This window comes from Orbicella franksi, chromosome 3, assembly GCF_964199315.1.
Source record: "Orbicella franksi chromosome 3, jaOrbFran1.1, whole genome shotgun sequence".
In the NCBI taxonomy this organism is placed as follows: domain Eukaryota; kingdom Metazoa; phylum Cnidaria; class Anthozoa; order Scleractinia; family Merulinidae; genus Orbicella; species Orbicella franksi.
This window is the reverse complement of record NC_138147.1, coordinates 7,292,501-7,312,372: the sequence shown is the minus strand read 5'-3', so window position 1 is coordinate 7,312,372 and position 19,872 is coordinate 7,292,501. Positions and strand designations below refer to the sequence as shown.

The window sequence follows — 19,872 nt, the reverse complement described above, 5'->3', positions numbered from 1 at the left end:
GTGATAGTAACATAGTGGAACCCCACTATTGGAAAATGATTGACTTAGTGTTTCCGTCAGGCCAAAATAAAATTGATCGTGATAATGAAGTATTCATGTTATAATGGATCAAGTCGTGAAGCGTTTCCATCGTGTAGTACAATCAAAATTTTACATCCATGAAAATAATGTTTGGATGGCCTGAGCCATCGAGGCAAGCTAAAACGATTACAGAATTATTTACAAGTAAGGCCCCTCCACACTACGCTGGAGAAATTTGAAAACGCGACAATCACCGGCCGGCCATTTTGGATTTGTGTTTGAGGAAAACTCGGTCAGGGAAATCACATGATTATCGTGACGTCATCGTTTTCGAAAAGCTTCGTTTTCAAAATGTTATCGTTCACACTAAAACGTAAAGCTGGCGTCTTCAAATTCCTCCGGTTTGAAGAGTGTTTTCGAAAAGCTCTGTTTTCGTGACGGATTAGTGAGGGTGGTAGGTCAGGCCTAACCGTAGAAATAAAGCTGCGTTTTCAAATTTGCTTTGGCGTAGTGTGAACGGAGCCTACAGCTTAAGAACTGGCTACGAATAATAGAAATGGTTTAAATGAAATGAGCTCAGCGGTACTGAGCTGCAGCTGCTGCATGCTTCAAAGAACGGATTCCGCGCACAGCAACTCTTCGTTTACTGCATCCGTTTCTTTAGGCTTGTCTTCTTCAGTTTTGCTTTCTTCTTCGTAGCTTGATTTACAAAACCAGAAAGTAAGGAAATAGAATACCAAAGCCATTCCTGAAAATGTTGAAGAAGAGCAATAATTAACGTTATGATTTGACAAAAATTGAATAAAAGCTTTGATTTGGACATTCAAAAAATAAAAATTTTGTGAGCCAATTTCCAGTCATGTATAGAGACCCATAGAATGTTATGCTGAGAGGGCGTGCTTTAAAAAAAAAATGGGTTAACTCCCGCTGAGTAAACAGAAAGACTAAAACGATCACATCATTAATAAAAAATCAGCGGCTTTCCAGTAAGGTAAGATAGGCACGCTGGTTTAATGGTAAGCAAGTTGTACTCCTTGACTGACTGAGAAATCCTGCCGGGTTTTAGCGCTACGTTCTATCAGTGCGGGTGAATTGGTCCTAATGCTGTAAGGTGAAAAAAGCGAGATGGCTAAATCTCCCGCGGTAATTGGCTGGAAAGCCAATGCCCTACTCCTGATGTCCCACTAGCTATTGCCCGGGGGATACACACAACTGGAATTAACTTACGCATTAGGTAGATTTGTAAATTACTCAAAATTCAGCGATTATGTTACAACAAGCTAGGCTTCATTCGCTGGCATAGCAAATTTAACATCATCAATACACCTGTCTACCGATACTTCGGCCTTCTGAATTCCATTGTTTCCAATAGCTATTATGGTATGCTCAGGGGGCAAATAAATACTAATTTGCCCCCTGAGCATCCCATAATAGCAATTTAAAACAATGAATTCAAAATGGCCGCGTTATCGGTGAAAAGGTCTATTTATCACAAATGAGTCTTTCGGCTAAAGAATCTGATAGGAACAAAGCATCGTGATACATGTATTCTTATTAGCTTGCACTTGCCTTTAAGAGCAGACCCAAACACTGTTATCCCCAAAGACAAGCGCCAGATATTATAGATTTGACACCGGCCTCGCTTTCCACAGCTTTCTCCCCAAAAAAGACAAAGGGAATCAAACATCCAACCAAACATAACTGGCCCTGGCAGAAATCCGAGAGAGCGTTGAAAAATGAACTGGAAGCCAAGAGAATAGGATCTCTGATTGTCTGGTACACATCTGTTGAGAGAACATGGAATACTTAAATAACTGTTCAATCCTCAGTTACTGCGTGCAACATGCGTTGGCACTGCGCAGGAGAAATTTGAAAACGAAAAATCAACGGTTATCTTGGATTCGCGCTTGAGGAAAAATCGGCCAGAGAAATTACATGAGTATCCGCGTGACTTCATCGTTTTCGCAAAGCTCCGTTTTAAAAATGATTTTCGTCTATACTAAAACGCAAAGCCGGCGAGCTCCGTTTTCGTGACGGATTCGTGTGGAAGGGAGGCCTAACCGAGGAAAGCAGGAAATAAAACTTGGTTTTTCAATTTCTTCGGCGTAGTGTGGACGGGCCCTGAATTGCTGTCAATTCGGTTACCATTCTTAAACACTATCCATCGATGGCGTGCTGCCTCGTGTTGTCGGGAATAAAACTTATACCACCTTGTTGATTATTGTTATTTCAATTCGCCACCAAGTAACGGCGTAAACAGAATGCTAGTATACTTTTTCACTCATGGGCTTTAAACCCCGGAAGAACTCCCGCGTGAAAAGGTAGGGCATATTCGTTCGTCGTCTCACTAGGGGTGCACATCAGGGACTTTGTCCAGTTTAGGGTGCTGAGGACAAAACGCCACTATTTTTAGCCCTTGAACAATCCTCAAGATGCTTCAAGAGTCTACTCGAAAAAAACATGAGCCTTGAGCCATGCCCAGTCTGGTATCCTTTAGGGGTTTAATTCAAATTTTTCGTCGATCACCACCGACCTTTTCACTTGGGAAGCCCCGCCTCTCCGGGGATTTGAACACAAGTTTCTTACCGCAGAGCCACTGTTTTATTTGGTATCCCTGTCAGGAAAACTGCCAAAAGCAACGCAAAGCTGATCACAAGGAAGTAAGTGAAATTCTTGCACCCTGGCCCTCGGTCACAGTAGCCTTTCTCGGCTGCAGCTTGAGTTCCATTTACTGCAAAACCAATGCAGCTACAGTTGAACGCCTGAAAAGGAGACAATTGAGTGTCGGGAAAGCTGAGGCGTTCGGAAATTCCGTAGTCTTTTTTTTTAGACAGTCCGACATTCAAAACTGAAAACGCGACCCCGATTAGTCGGAATAAATAGAAATTGTTTTCATTTGGAATTTATAAGACATGAATCGTACTATGGTCGTCAGGGCTGAACCTGTAAATAGATTTTCTAGACCGGCGTCTTTTCGTCACCCCCGATATGTGCACAACTGGGACCGCTGCGGCAAAAGCAAGGGCGTAGCTAAGTGAGGGTCCTGGAGAGCCTGTGACCACCCATTTGTAAGCCTTTTTTGAGCAAACAAGCTACAACAGGTGGCGAAACGCCACGAGAATCTGGTGAGTACCCTCATTTTTGATACAGTGTGACCCCCCTTTGAAAAATTCTGGCTACGCTCCTGAAAAGCTAACATCAATGTAACTTAATGCCATGCAGTTTTATGTGTGGGACTGGTGAAAAAGGTACGAGTCTTACCGTTCATTTGAAAATGGCCATACGTCTGTCTGCTGTACTATTCCTTCTCTAAGTTCAGTCCTCGATCATTTTACAACTTATTTTAATTTTAACTTCATTTTACAAATGTGTCACAATGTCACTTTAATATTAAGGTTACACAGACTTGTGGAACAATTTACAAACCGGTCCACTGTTGTTATGTACATGTTAATAGGGCATTAAACTGAAAAAGAAAACCAGAAGGAACGGCTTATCAAAAGGAGTTGGCATCTCTTAGGGGTGAAAATGTATACACTCATCAGTTTCATATAGGAATCCGCCTTCTGAGAGTTTAGAGGTAGGCTCACGGACCTTTACAAGTGTTACAAGATTATACTCATACCTTGGATCCTATGACCTTTGAACACCCGGCATGACAAGGCGAAAAATAAGTCAACTTGTCTCCTCCGCATACGGGGTTTATGTTTGCGATTGAGCAGCTGCAGTTCGTGTTACATGGGGCCAGCGGACTTCGTGTCTGGAACTGGCTGGGTATCAAAAAACAGAAGAAATTACTCAGTTCCAGGGTTAATAGAGAATTCAAATGGCCTGTAAGTCCTAGTACTCAATTCAGGTTTCTATCAGGACCAGGAGCATTTCAAATTTCTTATGCCTAATCGTACCCTTTTGGTACGATTTTATACCGAGATTCACACCCTTACAAGGCCACCGCGCCCCCAATAATGATAAACTTATAATCCGTAGAGGTCATCTTCTTCTAATATTTCACTATTTCATTATACCTTATTAGAATTGAATCTGACCAGGCGAAATCTCTCCAATAGCTATTCGCATTCACCAATCTCTGTCGCTAGCACAGAATAAAAGATCCAGAAGCGACAGCCGAGTTAAAATTGAGCCTGGAAGGTATTGACTGAGAGACAACGGCGGAGAGAAAGTAATAAAGATTGTGAGAGGAAAATACAGTCGATCCTCCAATAACGGCCGCCTTCCCACAGTAGCTATCCCTCTACAGTGGCCACACATTTTCGTACCAGTTGAGAGATTTGGTCTTATTTTGATCTCTCAACAATGACAACCTCTCAGAAAAGTATGTCCTCACTAAACGTCTGTTCCTAAGGTGGCCGTTGTAGAGAGGTTGGACTGTATGTCGCCTCAGGAAACTCGCAGAGCGCTTAGACAGAACTATATTTCCTCTCTATTTCTGTCCTATCCTGTGATTGCGATGGGAAAGGACAGTTTATCTTAATTGCCACGGGTTATTACTGGCTGACTTTCTCCTGTAGAACACTCACCTGTTGGAATAAGGTTTGACGACTCCCGCCAAATTCACCTGATCACATCCGGGAATCATAAAAGTAGCTAGTGTCCATAAGGTAAGAAATTGAAATATGACGCAGTACTTTGCTGACAGTCGGCAGGACTTCTTTAGATTGAACCTTCTGACGATTACACCACTTAAGATAATACCACCTGCAAGAGGGTCATCGATCAATAAATGCTTGATTGATTGATTGATTGATTGATTGATTGATCGATCGATTGATTGATTGACTGATTGATTGATAACTTTATTTATACACGTTAAAAATGACTTCAACTCAATTTAAAGGTATAATATCTAAGTCTGCCTACAATAGGCGACAAAAGTGTTTAGACACTTGGCAGTAAAATTCGATTTTCGAGCGTCTTGGAAACATTTCCCCGCCCCCCTTCCTCCGCAAACAATGTTGATTTTTCTATTTCTTAGACTGCACAGACCACAGCGCCTACACAACATTGAACTGAGGGGCCGGGGGTATCAGAGAATTAACGCTAGATGCAAATAAAATAGAATTAGTGGTTAATATCGAAAAGCGTAATTTTCTAAAAGTCTCTCAACTACTTTTGTCGCCCATCATAGCTAAAGTAACTAATAATTAATATAGTAGTATAGGAATAAAAACCCATCCTATTACTAAAGTTGCTTTTCAAGGGTGCCGTGTGTCATTCAAAGCTTTAATGACGCCGTTTACGTTTAAATTGGCTTAAACAAACTGTAGATCGAAGTTCATGAAAAAGACTGTTCCACAACATAGCACCCCTATAGGAAAAGCTTCTCTTTAAATAATTGGTGCGGGGCTGTGGAAGAACCAATTTATTCTCAGATTTCCTCGGTCGACACGAAGTAATATCATTTCGAGATACGAATCGAGATGGTAGTCAGGGGTCAATCCAGGGGGTTTGTTAACACCAGCGCATAAGCATAAGCATAAGCCGACATACGCAGAAGCAGTATGATGTTGATAATCAGCACCTTGAGTTATGATAATTTCTAAGCAAAGAGCGATATTAGCAGCACTCTAATCCGTCTGTGTGTGTTGCATATGCTTATATTTGTGCGTTAGTGAGAACCGACCTTAAGTAATATATCAAACACGAGACACAGTGTTTCATCGGGATATCCAAACACCGAGGAGAGAGTTGAAAATACGACGCGCAGCCCGGGGCTCAAAGCAAGGGTAAATCAGGTGATACAAAACAAAGTACTCAGATGTAAATCCTAAACGAACGCAGCTGCTTGATAAGGCAAGTAGAGATTAACCAATTGAAAACTTGAAAAATAGATACCTAGGGGAGGTGGAAGCCAAGGTCGCAAGAACGACACAAACATGTACACAGGTGAACTTCCAAACATAAAGTTCTAGAATGAAACGTTTCCAAGGCAAACAGAAAAGGCGTTCATGAATTGAGTGTTCCACATAATCAAGTTAACCTTGGCTTGCTTGGCTTGTTGCTCCACGACGTTGCATTATCAGTTCCTGAGCAATGTAATTTACATGGTAAAGCTGCCTGAAGATAATTACTATGTCTGGGACTAGCACTATGTCCAAGACTGTAAAAGTACGCCGTCGCCTCAAGGGTTGTCTTTTCAGGTTACTTGATTAAAAGTTGGTATTTTCTAAACGTATAAATGGCAATACAGCCAGTCGCCTCCGCAAAAGCGTTCAATGAAAAGCTGGCTATAAAAGGCAAAATGGATAGTTGTAGAGATGAAACAAGTAAGCTTCCGTGGAGTATAAAGGAAGTCCAGATCATTTAGCTACATACCTGAAGCACCAACAAGAAACACAGCTCCCAGAGTGATCCCGGCCAATCCTGGGTTAACACCAAACTTCAACTGAGCAAACTTGGCGATGAACGCGCCCACCCCTCCCCCAAACAGCGATCCAGCTGTTACTGCCATAGTGTTGAACATGAAGACTGGATTCTTTAAGAGCTGTATTGTGGCTGGAATGATATCTCTCAATCTTCCTCTAAGTTTGTTGTCTTTTTTCGGTAAGTGTCCCTCCTCGATGGCCTTTTCACGCATCTCTCTTGATCCGGGTAATTCACGAGGAAACCCGAGAATTAAAACAGCATTAACAAAAATTACCGCACCAGCTACAATATATCCTAGCCACCAGGCTCCTATCCATTGAGGGCTCCTGGCAGTTAAATTAGCTCCTTCAGGCTGCATTTCGAAAAAAAAAAAAAGAATCTTTTAGTATAACTATACTTCAGAGCATGAAGGAAGTTCATGGTAATATGTACCGAATACTGAAATAAGGAAAAAGCGACCATCCCAGGATAAACAATGATGAGGAGAGAGTAGGAAAAAAGAAGAAAAAGTGGAGTTAATTTCTTTCTATAATTCTTGTGTGGCGCAAAGTCTAGTAATGAAACTCGTCATAATGATTATATTTTCTATGTGTTGAGTTCTTTAGCAAGATACTCTACCATAGCGGCCGCATCAAACGTGCTGAGGAAAGTTGAAATTCTCGGCTTTCTAAACTTCTATGCGATCTTAAAGGGACAATCCCTCGTTCTAATAGACTCTCGTTCGCGAGAAGCGCAAAGAGAGTAAATCAAACATGGTATAATACAAAACACTCTTTTGAAAGAACATTATGCCGCCCATAACTCAATATTCACCTACGAAGTAGGTTAAAATAAAACACCCAGAAAAAATTAAGTGTAAACAAAATCAAGTATCTACAAACCTGGTTTATGTGTATGTAGATTTCGTTCAGAATTGGCCCACCAGCTACAAATCCAAGGCCAGGACCTGCTATCGCAGCCGCGAAAAATATTCCAAGGTAAATAGGGGATGCTTTAGGTTGAACATTCTCATCGATGTACGCAGGCGCAAGAGAATACAGCGGTGTAGTGCCTGCACCCATGAGCAGTTGAGCTGCACAGAAAATAAACAGATAGAACCTGTTGCTTGACTCGTATTCGGAGATGCAGGTTTTACTGGTTGAGTTTCCATGGCTGATGATACATTCTTCGACTCTTCGCGAACTGATTGTGCTATTGGCAAAAACAGGCTGGTATGGACTGATCAAGACGTGAGGAAGAAAAAACACAAAACAGCCCATTGCTGCGAAAAGAAGAAACACAAGGCACGTTTATTAACGGTTACAATTAACCAGTATTGCAATATACTTGGATCTCAAATCGTTAAACCTACTGTGAGCTGCAGATAATTCTGGATATTTTTTGACATTCTTTTCCGGCCCAGTGCCATGTGTGGCTTGCGTTTGTGTTTAGTTCTCGCCTTGCTCCGAAGGTTTTCCCTGGGTGCTCGGGTTTTCCTCCCTTTACAAAAACCAACATCTCCAAATTCCAATTCGACCAGGGTAGAGGACCTGCATGAAAGCTAGCTAAGGCTGATATGGCTTCCTCTCTAAATATTGTATTTGTTTTGTTATTTTTGTTATTTTATTTTATTTTTTTTAATTTATTTTTTAGCGCGTTCGCATTACTGCAGGGACAGCTTTGTCATCTGACGAGCGAGGCGTGTCAGTCTGTCAAATTTTCCAAAAAAAAAAAAAATGATAATATAGATACGGAAATACGAAGAAGAGAGACGGGGCGTGCATCTGGGTGACATGAAGCCTGCCGAAGTCATCATCTAATCGTTTTTGTGGTACATTACTAGTCCTCAAATAACGCATGCACCACTGAAACTGACCTGTGATTAGCATTCCATATCCCAGCCACTTAATCTTGTTTCCAAATTCCCCATAAAAGCTAACAAAGGAGACAAGTAGAATGGCGGAAATGTCATTTGAAGCAGCGATGAGGCCGAGATCCTTGCTACTCAGTTGAAACCGTTTCTCCAGTGCGGGAAGGTTGATGCTTGTCATTCCACTTACTACCATACCTGTTTAAATTCGGAAAAAAGGAACGAACAAACAAGTCTGTTACTTTCTATGACTACGCTAAACGATCTATACACTGCCATTCTTCCACCCTAATTGAGCACATTTGTGAACGGACAAATCACGAAGACGAGGATCGTCAAACGTCACGATTAAACTAATCAAAACGTTTCTCTACTGAATAAAAGCGTCTGAAATTAATGATCATTTTAAGTGTGTGGTTAGTTTCAGTTGGCTAAAGGGCCATAAAAACTGGTTTCAAGTCCTGCGTTCTCTAACAACAAAGCTAACATATGTTTTATACACAAACAAAAAGCAATTTCACTGGCAAATGAAGGTTATCCGCGCTTAGCGATGCCGTGCGGGTTACATGCTTGCGAAATCGTGAATTCTGATTGGCGCCTGTTGCGCACATGACGATGAGGCTTCAGAAATTGATTTGATGTTAAGCGATAATGTGTTTAACCTACTCAAAGTATATTATTATCACGGGGTATATTATGTCTGATTTTGTTTGTTTATTTTTGTTTTAGTTTTGTCTTTTGCAGACATTGTTGAATCTTTAAGCCTTCAGATACAGCTGGAGACCAAAATGCGGAACATGCCAATCAGATTAGATTTAATGAAAACAATAAAGGGGTAAACGGAACTAACACAATATCCTTCTCAGCCTGCGCGTAGCTGGCAGGATTTCGCGCATCGATTTCATCGCTTTGTTTTTTTACAGTTCAGCGGTGGAGCCTCTGACGGAAACAGCATAGCCGCGAGGAGAATGGTGAGAAGTGCAAAGCACTCTTGCCTAGCAAAAAATTCGGGAAGCAGTGCAAACCAATAGTGTTTGCACATTGTCGTCATTTGACTACAACTTGCGGACTTTCTTTCGTTTTTTCCCTATTATTTAGACTCTGAAGCCCAGTAGGATTTAAATGACAAATGCCCCAATTAGCATAAGAAAAAGAGAAAGTGAAGGATTCTGGTAGTACGTAGCTGGTACGTAGTAGTAGTCAAATGACGCCATCATGCAAATTGCCTATCACCTCGCTCATAGTCGGTTTCTCCCTTCGAACTGCTCTTGACAGAAAATTATTATATTTCATTCAATTCTTATATAGTTGAGAAAAACGAAGGCCAATGCAAGGCTATGCTTTCTCAATTCGTCATTTTAAAATGACACATTTCAATGGAAGAAAACTAAAATGCAAACAAATCAAACTTACTTTGAACGGTGGCGAGTATGACGACCAAGAAAAGGAAGCATTTAGAATTGTTGACAATCTGGAGCCATCTTGGCTTGAAGGAAAACCAGCCATATTTTAAATCCTGCTTAGTAGCTTTATCCATATCCTAAAAGGAAAATAATCAAAAATAAATATTATGAATTATTTACAAAGAACATTAGGGTCCCAGTTGACTATTGTCACCCACAAACAAAGAGAATGTCACCAACACGCAATCTAACCTCTCAAGGTTCTTATAAACGTCTGACTCATCAAGGGTCAAATTGCCTTCAGCCTTGCCGGCTTTGAACGTAATCAGTGTTGAGATGGCCACGACGTAGCCTGATTCTCAGACGGTCCAGGGGCCCGTTTCTCGAAAGCCCTGGAAACGTTTCGGGCCCGCAAAGCCATTTTTGACATTTTTAGTTAATCCGTATCTTAAAACAGAGAGGTCGTGCGCATGAAACTTCTTGCATGAAGGGAACCTCTTTACATATTGAGAATACGTAAATAAAAAAGCTCTGCAATCATAAGGTTTGAGATTTTGCAATGGCTTTTCGGTTGCGAAAACTTTTCGGGACCATCGACAAACGGGCCCCAGGTCACTCGCGGCCACGCGCCTTCTACCACGACCTCGATGCAACGCGGGGAAATTGCGTGACGAGCTGAAGTGGGCAGGTACGTAGGTGTAGACTTTGGCATATCTATTTCCTGATATAACCGGTTTATTGTTTCAGATCTACTTAGCATACTATTTCATTCTTAATTCGATGTAGAAATATACTTAACACAGTTTCACACCATGGAGGGAAATAGATCCTTTTAATTTGTGGACCAAAAGGTAAAGATATTTCTAAAACCCGATTACAAGTTAATCTCGCAGTTCACCCGCAGTTCAACAATCATAGTTTATGGCATGGAATACACGGATATACAATAAGCCTCACAGTTAACCAATGTTGGCTAAATCAGGAAACGACAGTATGATGCGAGAATCGGTGATTTCAGCGCAAGGAAATCTCCCCTTGCGCCAGTCAGCACGATAGTAGAAATGACTGAGTTTAAGGGAAAAAAAAGTGCGTGTTCTTGTTATAAAAAAGACTACTTGTAACCGGAGATAGTTTCTGTCTATTTTCTCTTAATATTTCTCAAATCTTTAAAGTTGATTGAAGGTGTCATTCCTGTAGATTGTTATCATTCTATTGCGCTCAAGGAGAAATCGAATTTTTTTTTTTAGCATTCTCTGAGTTTTCTCCTAATGTTCTTTCGTCCCAGTTTCAAAACCTATTCCATGTCGGCTTTCCTGATTATCCTGTGTGCCTCTCTTTCCACATGATCAGACGACTCGATTATTCCGTGGCCGGTTCACCAAATGTTCTCAGAGACGGAGGCCGTACTGGGCCCTCACAGAGTGTTGAAATTAAGGATAGCGTCATTACCGGAAAAAATGTACCGAAAAAAAAAGAGACTCGCACATACCTTGGACGAAAAAGATTTGTTATGCCAAGGGTCACAGTTCTCTTGAAAGGCCGGTTCTTCACTCAAAGCGGAAGTCCTCTATAAGAATTAAACGAAAATCTGTTTGTGAGGAGATACCTCTATGTTGACCCAATAGGTCAATTTTACGCCACTCCGCCCCCAATACAGCTTCCCTCGTAGTATAATATATTTTAATTTAAAACCATAATAATATATATAAATATTGCTATCAGTTGCACATTTCTGGGGGTCCTAAACACCTTTATTTAACCTGAAAAATTCAAACGCAAAGTTAAAACTTCTGCTCCTCCTAATAAGTGGTACCGCACTGGAGCTGTTCCAACAACGTTGGAGAACTTGAAAATCAAGATTATATTGTGTCGTCTCATCAAGATGTAAATAATTTAAGACTTCAGCATTTCTGTAAGAATCGCTCCGTGTATAACAAAGAACGCTTACATGTAGAAGAGCAGAATGTACTCTAACACAGTCTACTCTCAGTGCAACTGATCAAATTTGAAACATTTCGTTGTCGGTGTGACACCAAGGGTGGCAAATTAAAAATCCAATACATTGTGAGACGGCGAGACTTTCGTCTCTTCTACAAGTAGGAGTCTTTGCCAGCCTTGTGAAAGAAATCTAGACTCCGAGATAGCGCTGAGGATGGCAACCGTGAAATTTGACTGAATTTAAATTTTGCGGAGAGTTTCCTTCGCCACCCCTGAGACCCGCTGTGTAACTTTCCTCCTTACATCGCACGCACCTGAGATTGACATTAAATTATCCTATTCCCCTTTCACTAGAGTCAGTTCTCATAATCAAATTTAAAAGCCTTTTCTTTTTAGTTATTTACCTCGTTGGCAGTTTGTTGTAGTTTTAAGCTGACTTTAGCTCGTGCCCTCCGGGGACATCGTAGCACGCAAAACAATTAAAACAATCGTGATCTTCAGACGATTAATGTGTGACGTTAACATTCTTTGGGATACGTCCAGGCGCGATTTTAAGAACCCCACGCGTACCGTATCATATCCACGTGTTCAAAATTCCCCGTCGGCGGAGGCGGGGGTAGGGATGGGACTGACGGGGATGCCTGGTGTGTATGCCAGGCATTGTTGTCGATTGACCATAACAAATCATTGTTGTGGTTAACCGCATCCCGGTTCATTTATAGGTTGAACTCAATGTCAGTTGCACTAACAAACATAGATTCTGGAGCATTTTGTCTGTTCCCTCTCAGTGAAATTTACGATGACCATACCTCCAGTCATACTTGTCAAGTCTCCCCCCCCCCCCCCGACTGCCGTTTGATTCTAGACTTTAAAAATACCGTTTCTGTTGTTGTTGTTACCTACTGTTTTTCGCCGCGTTATTAAAGTCAGACCAAACAAAGAAAAAACACGCTATCGATTACTATGTGTTTCCGGTTTTAAGTTGCTCTTTAAAAATAGTTATGTTCGACTGAGCTATGGTGTGAGAACAAAGTAACTACTGATCCACAGTTGCGTTAGCAGCCGGCGCAGTGTGGCCCGCAAAACATTTGATACGTTCAGTCGGAGTGAAACCTGAAATCAAATTTCTCCGGGGTAGGGTGGACGGGGCTCGAGACCGTCCCATTGTTTGCGGATTCAGAAGAGATTAATGTTTCTTATTAGACAGTCCGTTGTGTCAGTATCGTGCGCTATTTTGTATTCTGTATCTTGGCTTTATCGTCCAACTCACTCACTCATGCACTCACTCACTCACTCAATCCCCTTCGTTCCTGGCGGAACATAGGTCGCCCACTTATGCCCGCCTCCTGACCATATATTGAGCAGTGCTTTTCATTTTTCGCCACGCTGTCTCTCCTCCAACTCTGCCATTCTTGTGCGGCCTCCACTGGTTTCGTTATTTGATTCATGCAATAAACGTAGAGAATGACTTGTAAGCCATCTCGCCTCTTCTTCGTCAGGAAAGTTCAATTTTCCCGTCTTTTTTTTCTTGCAACATCAGTCTCACTCGTACGTTCGTGCAATGAGATAAAACCCTGCTAAACTGGTCTGCCGCAGAGCTGAAGTGGTATTCAAGACCCAGGGAGGGAGGGGTGTCACTTATAAGGGTTACGTAGGTACGTGCAGCATCGTAGGGTATGGTTTTTTAGCCGCTTTGGTCAGAAATAGGTTATTGATTTTGGCCATTTTGGTCAAATAGGATACAGAAAATTGTAGATTTTGGTCTTAATATTTGGGTAGTGGGCACCACACCCCCACCCAGTTTTTACCCCACCGCGTGCGCCCCCAGGATTCAGGATTACAGAGGAGCAAATCCGTCAACAGGAAATTAATTTGTGCTTACAATACTACTCAAGACCAACCTAGTTCCCAGGGTCTTTTCCCTGGCGTGGGGGTGGGGCGCCCCATGCCCAAACCAGGGAAAATACCCTGGGAACGAGGTTGACTCAAGACATACGGTTTTAGTGGTTTATACCAGCAACAAGTGAGGTTTATTTTAATCATCATGTTTCAATAAAAGCTACCTCTTGAGGGTAAAAGAAATTAGAGAGATACTAGGTATTTTTGCAGAATACTGCAAACGTCACCATTAAAGTTAACAAAAACTATATTAAGGGAACAGTCAGCGCGCTCAGTTTAAGGACTATTCTCACTTTTGAACTGACTGTAGACCTGACACGTATGGACTTTTCACCAGTATCAACTCTCAAAATACACTCAATTTTAAATTGATGGATTTATTACAGTGGCACTGTTTCTATTAAACCGTACATTGTTTCTAACCGTATTTTGCATTAATTATAACTGAATCGATAAAATACGTGCATGTTGAGATATAACGAACTTGATTACTCGAATGGAACAATCGTAGAGCATGCAATTGCAATTTCTTTAATATGTTATGTTTAATAAGAGAAAATAACAAGTGTGTTTGGTCACAATCTGTTTATTTCCCTAACGCCTTGATCTCCACACAAAGTGCTGATGCGACGGGAATAATAATAATAATAATAATAATAATTAAAACGTATTTACACAGGATGGCTGCATCAGGTTTAAGGAAAAAACTACTATCAATGCAGGTACTCTGAAAAAAAAGAAGTAAAAAGTTACATTAAGATTAAGTCACGTTAAAAGGAATCATTAAAAATGACTGCACCTTTGTAGAAGAAGGCGCGCTTGGTACATTCATTCTAAGTTAACTTTTTCTATAATAAGGTCGGTACTATTCCTAGTCTTAAAACGGTGAATATCATAATTTCTCTCATTAAAATAGCTAAAAAGATATCTGGGAACTCTATTTGCAATACATTCATTAACAAACGCCTGTCTTCTAAAATAGAGAGGTTCCCAGCCCAATTTGGTCATAATTTGATCAGTTGATAAACACGCGTCCGTAATATGGTCAGCATTCATTTGAAGCATGCGTTGTTGCAGTACCAAACCGCATCCGGGCATCACTATTTATCAATCTGATGCTTGGATAATGCAAGTGATAGGGACCAATAGTGGGAGGGATGGAAACAGAAGTCGTCTCAGTCTCCGGCTTTTCTTTGCGCCATTTAACACGTCTGTTCTTAAACCAGTTCTGAAGAAAATCAAAAGAAGCAGAAAACTCTTAAAACAGGTCGGTGACGCATGGAATAGAATTCCAGATCAAGAGGTCTGGGCTGGAGCCCTGGCCCGGGGGCGGGGGGAAGGTTACTGTGTTCTTGGGAAAGACGCCTTTGTCTTACAGTGCCAATCCCTCACGGGTGCGTTAGACTCGCCGCGGTACACTATCTCAGATAGATGACACTTACACCGCGAACACTTGGTGTTTTATTGTACATCATTTTAGTGACAATAGAATGTGTGCATTTCATCAGTTAAGGTAATTCCTCTGAAATAAAAGTGACAATAGATTTTTGTTCAAAGTTTTCATGGCTCAAGTGCCCTTACTGTTACTAGTGAAACCCGCGTTACGAGCTGGCCTGTTAATCAAACCACTTATTCATAAACATGCGCGTTACATTTCTCTTTACCTGGCTGGCGTGCTGCTCAGGTTGGCTCAATCCATTTACTGAGCAGTTTCACCATTAGGAGGGGAGGCCTAAACAGGCTGTATCAGCCTCATTTGCCATTTTTACCATATCGACATATTTTTACCCTCAGTGACAAAATCGTTTCTCGTATCCATTTGAACTCTCCTTTGAAGTGTTTTAATTTTTTTGTAATAGCGTCTCTTCATGCCAGGAGGAAGGTCTTGAGACCTTTTGGATAAATCGTTATAAATGTAAATTCGCGATTGACGCAAAATTGTCACAGTAAATACAACTACAAGACTTGATAAATTTAACTTGATGATTTACCTGAATGGCTTGCTCTGAAATTCCTAGTATTTGTGATAATGATTTGCGTTTCAGAGCTGAAATGTACTTTGATTGCCTGAATATCTTTTCTAATTCCATCCGCTGATAAACAGTAAAATGGGTTCTTGAGGATCTCATTGCTTCATCTGAGTGATGTCTCATTGTTCCTTCAGGTTCTTCAGCTGCAAGTAAACTTTGTTAACAGATAATCATGAGGTAGTTAATTAAGCCTGCAAAGGGACGAATCTTGAGCCTGAAATTAACGGCACAGTTCATATAAATTGTAAACAGTTAGAGCTGTAAAACGTAATCAGTTAAATGAAAAAATAAATAAATAAATAAATAAATAAGAAGTTGAATATGCACTGCTTAACAGCTTACAGGGAGAATTCTATAAATTGTGCTACAAAGTGACACAAGAGGAGTTTTACTGAGGATGAATGCTGTGGTAACACCTGAACCTCTGTTAAGTTATTTTTCAACGGATAAATTATTCCTATGTTGCAGAGCTTATATTTGCTCTGTTCAGTCTGTGTTGCTTATCTTTTCCTCGCCTCGGTTTATCGATCGGGATTTCAAAACAGTCCTTCACTTATCCCATCGGGGAATTGACAGGAAAGGATATGAGTTCTTTTTTCACTCGCTCTTTTTCTTACTTTGAACTGATATGAATTTCCCCAGTTACAGCCTTAATTTTTCTTGACGCTTGTTTTGAAATATCTTTTCGGGGCTTGCTGGTTTCGAGTTGCTACTTTCCAAACGCTTACTAATGTGTTAGTTGGGCCGGCATAAAACTTTACAAAATTAATCATCAGCCTTCAAAAAGGAAACCATCTTGATGAATTGCAAACTATGTCAAAACAGAATAATATATTGCCTTTAGAGAGGAAATAAGGCCATTGTCAAATCAGCAGCTGCCTGTCGTGTGGTATCCGCTATTTTTGCATTGTTTCTTGGTATCAATGTTATATTTGAGGTCACTACCTACGAACGGACTGTCGCTACTCTCTAGCTCAACCAATCGTGAATTTTAGCCGCGTTGTTTTTGGATGTCTTAAAGAACATTGTTATCCGAAAAAAAAAAATACAAAATCTCGGTGGATTTCTACCATTTTGAAATTAGGAATCCACGAAGGACACAACGCTTGATTTGAAAATAAATATTTGATTAGATTTTAAAGCCTCAATAATATAAATAGTACTATAGGCTATTATAATTAGCTGCAAACCTCTTCCCGCACACACACCAGATGCCCATGGCGGAACTTCAGGCAGGCCAGAGCCGATATTTGTCACAACAGGACTCAGCAATGGTCTGGAACGCACATATGTTATTGTAGTTATCACTTGTCTTTCGTTGCAAGAAACAGTGGAACGGGCTGGAATCTTTCCTCGATCCGCGCTGCCAAGAGAGGAAGTAATCTCCATTGCCCTCTTTGCTTTTGAATAAGTCTCTCCTAAACCTGAACTTAGTTATATGCTTTTCCTTCTTTTTTGCAAGCGTCAACGATCATACATTAAGCGCCATTCACCAATTAAGAATGTTTTTTTGCGAATTAAGATCTTAATAAAGGTGGAAAGGGCTGTTCCTTTCCGTAAACACCAAGAATCGCGTCAATGAGGTATGTCTTCACAGTTTTTAAAGGTTTCCTTTTCAATATTATTTGTGACTGACAAACAAGGTAAAAAATCGATTTCAACTTAGTAATTAGTTTAATTAACAATAACTGCTGAGCATTCATCCATCAATTTCTCGATAGTTTGTTTTTGGCCATCAAATATGAAATACTTCCATAAAATGGAATGAAGCACAACGACGTTCTCGATTATAGCAATGGCTTACGAGAAGTAAATAACAGATCAGAATGACGTCATTAATCCACGCCTTAACACCAAATTAGGAACTTTGTTTTTCTAGCCAAGGGGCGATTAAATTGATTTAAAACACGTACATTTATTATTTGTGATGAAACAGAGCCATTGCTTCGCCTTCGCAAGAAACAAAAGTCATAAACCCACGCGCCCATACTACATTTAACGTCTCCTCCAATGACAAATAACCAAGTAAGAGAGATAATGAGACACCCAGCTTTTACGTTCATATGAATGTAAGACTGTTGATTGGCTTGCGTAAGGAATAAGTACTGACGTGATAAATCCACCAAAACACTTGTAGCCAATCAAAACTGTACGTGCGTTACGTTACGTGTTATGCTATACTGCGCTATGCAGTGCACGTGTTTTGTTGTGTTAGGCTGTGCTGTGCTGTGCTGTGCTGTGCTGTGCTGTGCTGTGCTGTGCTGTGCTGCGCTGTGCTGCGCTGCGATGCGCTGCGCTGTGCTGTGCTGTGTTGTGTGTTGTGTTGCGCTGTGTTGTGCTGTGCTGTGTTGTGTTGTGTTGTGTTGTGTTGTGTTGTGTTGTGTTGTGTTGTGTTGTGTTGTGTTGTGTTGTGTTGTGTATGTGAATGTGTTGTGTAGTGTAGGTGTTGTGTTGTGTTGTGATGAGGACGTAATTTCGAGTAAATTCTAAATTTTACAAACCGTGCATCTGGCGTGAACTCACATGTAGCGACAAACAAAAGCTCAATATACATAAGAAGATAGTTTTAGCATAACTTCCTTTACTTGCATTACTTTGATATTCTTTTCACAATTTATCATAGAATTCCAACTTTAATAAAGGAAAATATGTTTTCAGCACCCCACCCCCACCCCCCCCCCCACATTTCCTTCTCACTAGTCCATAGTAACTTCACTGTTCCTTGGCCATATCAAATTGTAATGACGACATACACAGGTTACTCTCGATGTTTTTATATCAGCTGGCCAAATTGCCAAATTAATTGCACACAGCTCGAGAGAGGAGGAGGAAGAGATTAACTCCGAGCAACTTGCCTGACAGCAAGAGAGCTGAGTAGAAATAAATCTGACCCTTCTGCTTCTGGATACCGGGGATCTGTGGTATAACTTTAACAAATCCACTCAGGGCTGCACTTCAAACGAAGTTTATTAATCTTCTTGATGTAACATATTTCGAAAACCACGTGCAATGGAATTATAGTTGCAGTGTCGCTCAGTCTTGTTGAATTAATACTAACTTTAACTAGATTATTGCTTTAGCTGATTAAATGGCCAATACAATGCTGAATACTTAAGGCTATGCTGAGACATATTAAAGCCCGGTCCACACCACGTAGGAGGAATTTGAAAACACAGCTTTATTTCTACTGTTAGGACTATCGTCCACACTAATCCGTCACGAGAACGGAGCTTTTCGAAAACGCTCTGCAAACCGGAATGAGGAATTTTCCTCAAACACCGACCCAAAATGACCGGCGATTGTCAGTTGTGTTTTCAAATTGCTCAAGAGTAGAGTGGACGGAAAAAAAATTCACCCGTTTTCAGAGTTTTAAAAAACGCCGTTTACAAATTTTTCCGGTGTAGTGTGGACAACGCCTAAAATTGCCAACTTTAGTTCGTTACAGCAGCAATTTGAAAACGTCGGCTTTCCGCTTTTGTGTGGACGGAAAACATTTTGAAAACGAAGCTTTTCCAAAACGACGACGCCACGATTATCGCATGATTTCCGCGACCGAGTTTTCCTCCAACACAAATCCAAAATGACCGGTGATTGTTGCGTTTTTAAATACCTCCGGCGTAGTGTGAACGGAAACATCTGATGCGTTTTCAGAGTGAAACCTCCATTTTCAAATCCCTCCGGCGTTGTGTCGAAGCGGCCTAACTATATACGCTCTCTAAATACTCTTTCCCATAAACAATAGAAAATTATCAAATACTCTACACTCAAGGCTAAAAAAGCTATATACATGTAAAAATTTAAGCAGCTTAACAAGTGATTGGCTACACAGGCGAAAAGTATGTATATAGAAAATAACGATCAATATATCAACAGTACTAATATTCTGAGCCTAAACATATATCGGCCACTGGCTCATACCGGCAATAGCTCTTTCCTAGGTAAGGATGGAAATACAGTTACACACATATAAGAGAGATGTAAACTCTTTATATAGAAATGGTTTGATTAACGAGTCGCTGTTAATAAGAAATAGAGGGTTTGTTATGCATTCAAGAAAATGACGTTGTTTTTAAATTAGCTTGTAAGAAACACAGGAAAAACTGTTAAAGGAATAGTTTCAAGGTTCTGCGCATGTGCGAACAATGGTACGTTTTCCCTTGCTTAGCCTTACAAAACTACATGTAACTCAGTAATAACAAGCTATCATTTGTGCAAGCAGAATGACTACTGCCCAAATTTTACGACAGATATTGACCGATTTATAAAGAAGATGTTAATTTTAACTACAATCAGCTACAAAAGTGTTGAGACACTTTTGCACATCTGTACTTCTCTTGGTAAAAAAAAC

At 40.6% G+C, this 19,872-nt stretch overlaps 2 protein-coding genes across 2 annotated transcripts; both read right to left on the bottom strand.

The window, feature by feature from the left end:
• Positions 1 to 545: 545 nt before the first annotated feature.
• LOC145480998 (solute carrier organic anion transporter family member 4A1-like) lies at positions 546 to 12,433 on the bottom strand. The gene is made up of 11 exons (XM_081459354.1): positions 12,000 to 12,433; positions 11,147 to 11,224; positions 9,668 to 9,794; positions 8,261 to 8,452; positions 7,287 to 7,666; positions 6,355 to 6,757; positions 4,560 to 4,737; positions 3,647 to 3,791; positions 2,608 to 2,783; positions 1,591 to 1,805; positions 546 to 769 (listed from the first exon to the last, which is right to left on the bottom strand). Exons 3-11 carry the CDS (start codon positions 9,789 to 9,791, stop codon positions 630 to 632), a joined length of 1,953 nt encoding a protein of 650 aa, XP_081315480.1. The 5' UTR covers positions 9,792 to 9,794; positions 11,147 to 11,224; positions 12,000 to 12,433; the 3' UTR covers positions 546 to 629.
• A 1,774-nt stretch (positions 12,434 to 14,207) lies between these two features.
• On the bottom strand, positions 14,208 to 16,913 carry LOC145480544 (short stature homeobox protein 2-like). Its single transcript, XM_081458780.1, has 4 exons — positions 16,715 to 16,913; positions 15,486 to 15,667; positions 14,575 to 14,722; positions 14,208 to 14,221 (listed from the first exon to the last, which is right to left on the bottom strand). The coding sequence occupies exons 1-4, from the start codon at positions 16,911 to 16,913 to the stop codon at positions 14,208 to 14,210; spliced, it is 543 nt and encodes a 180-aa protein (XP_081314906.1).
• Between the last annotated feature and the right edge of the window lie 2,959 nt (positions 16,914 to 19,872).

What these genes read in the sequence shown, in the direction of transcription:
- LOC145480998 (XM_081459354.1), bottom strand. Translation starts at nt 9,791, where the DNA reads ATGGATAAAGCTACTAAGCAGGATTTAAAATATGGCTGGTTTTCCTTC. An exon ending in CAAAGGTCATAGGATCCAAG is followed by an intron (nt 2,784 to 3,646) that starts GTATGAGTATAA and finishes TCTCCTTTTCAG; the next exon opens with GCGTTCAACTGTAGCTGCAT. An exon ending in GTTTGGGTCTGCTCTTAAAG is followed by an intron (nt 770 to 1,590) that starts GCAAGTGCAAGC and finishes CAACATTTTCAG; the next exon opens with GAATGGCTTTGGTATTCTAT.
- LOC145480544 (XM_081458780.1), bottom strand. Translation starts at nt 16,913, where the DNA reads ATGGAGATTACTTCCTCTCTTGGCAGCGCGGATCGAGGAAAGATTCCA. An exon ending in TGGTGTGTGTGCGGGAAGAG is followed by an intron (nt 15,668 to 16,714) that starts GTTTGCAGCTAA and finishes GTTTACTTGCAG; the next exon opens with CTGAAGAACCTGAAGGAACA. An exon ending in TTTCAGAGCAAGCCATTCAG is followed by an intron (nt 14,723 to 15,485) that starts GTAAATCATCAA and finishes GATTTTCTTCAG; the next exon opens with AACTGGTTTAAGAACAGACG.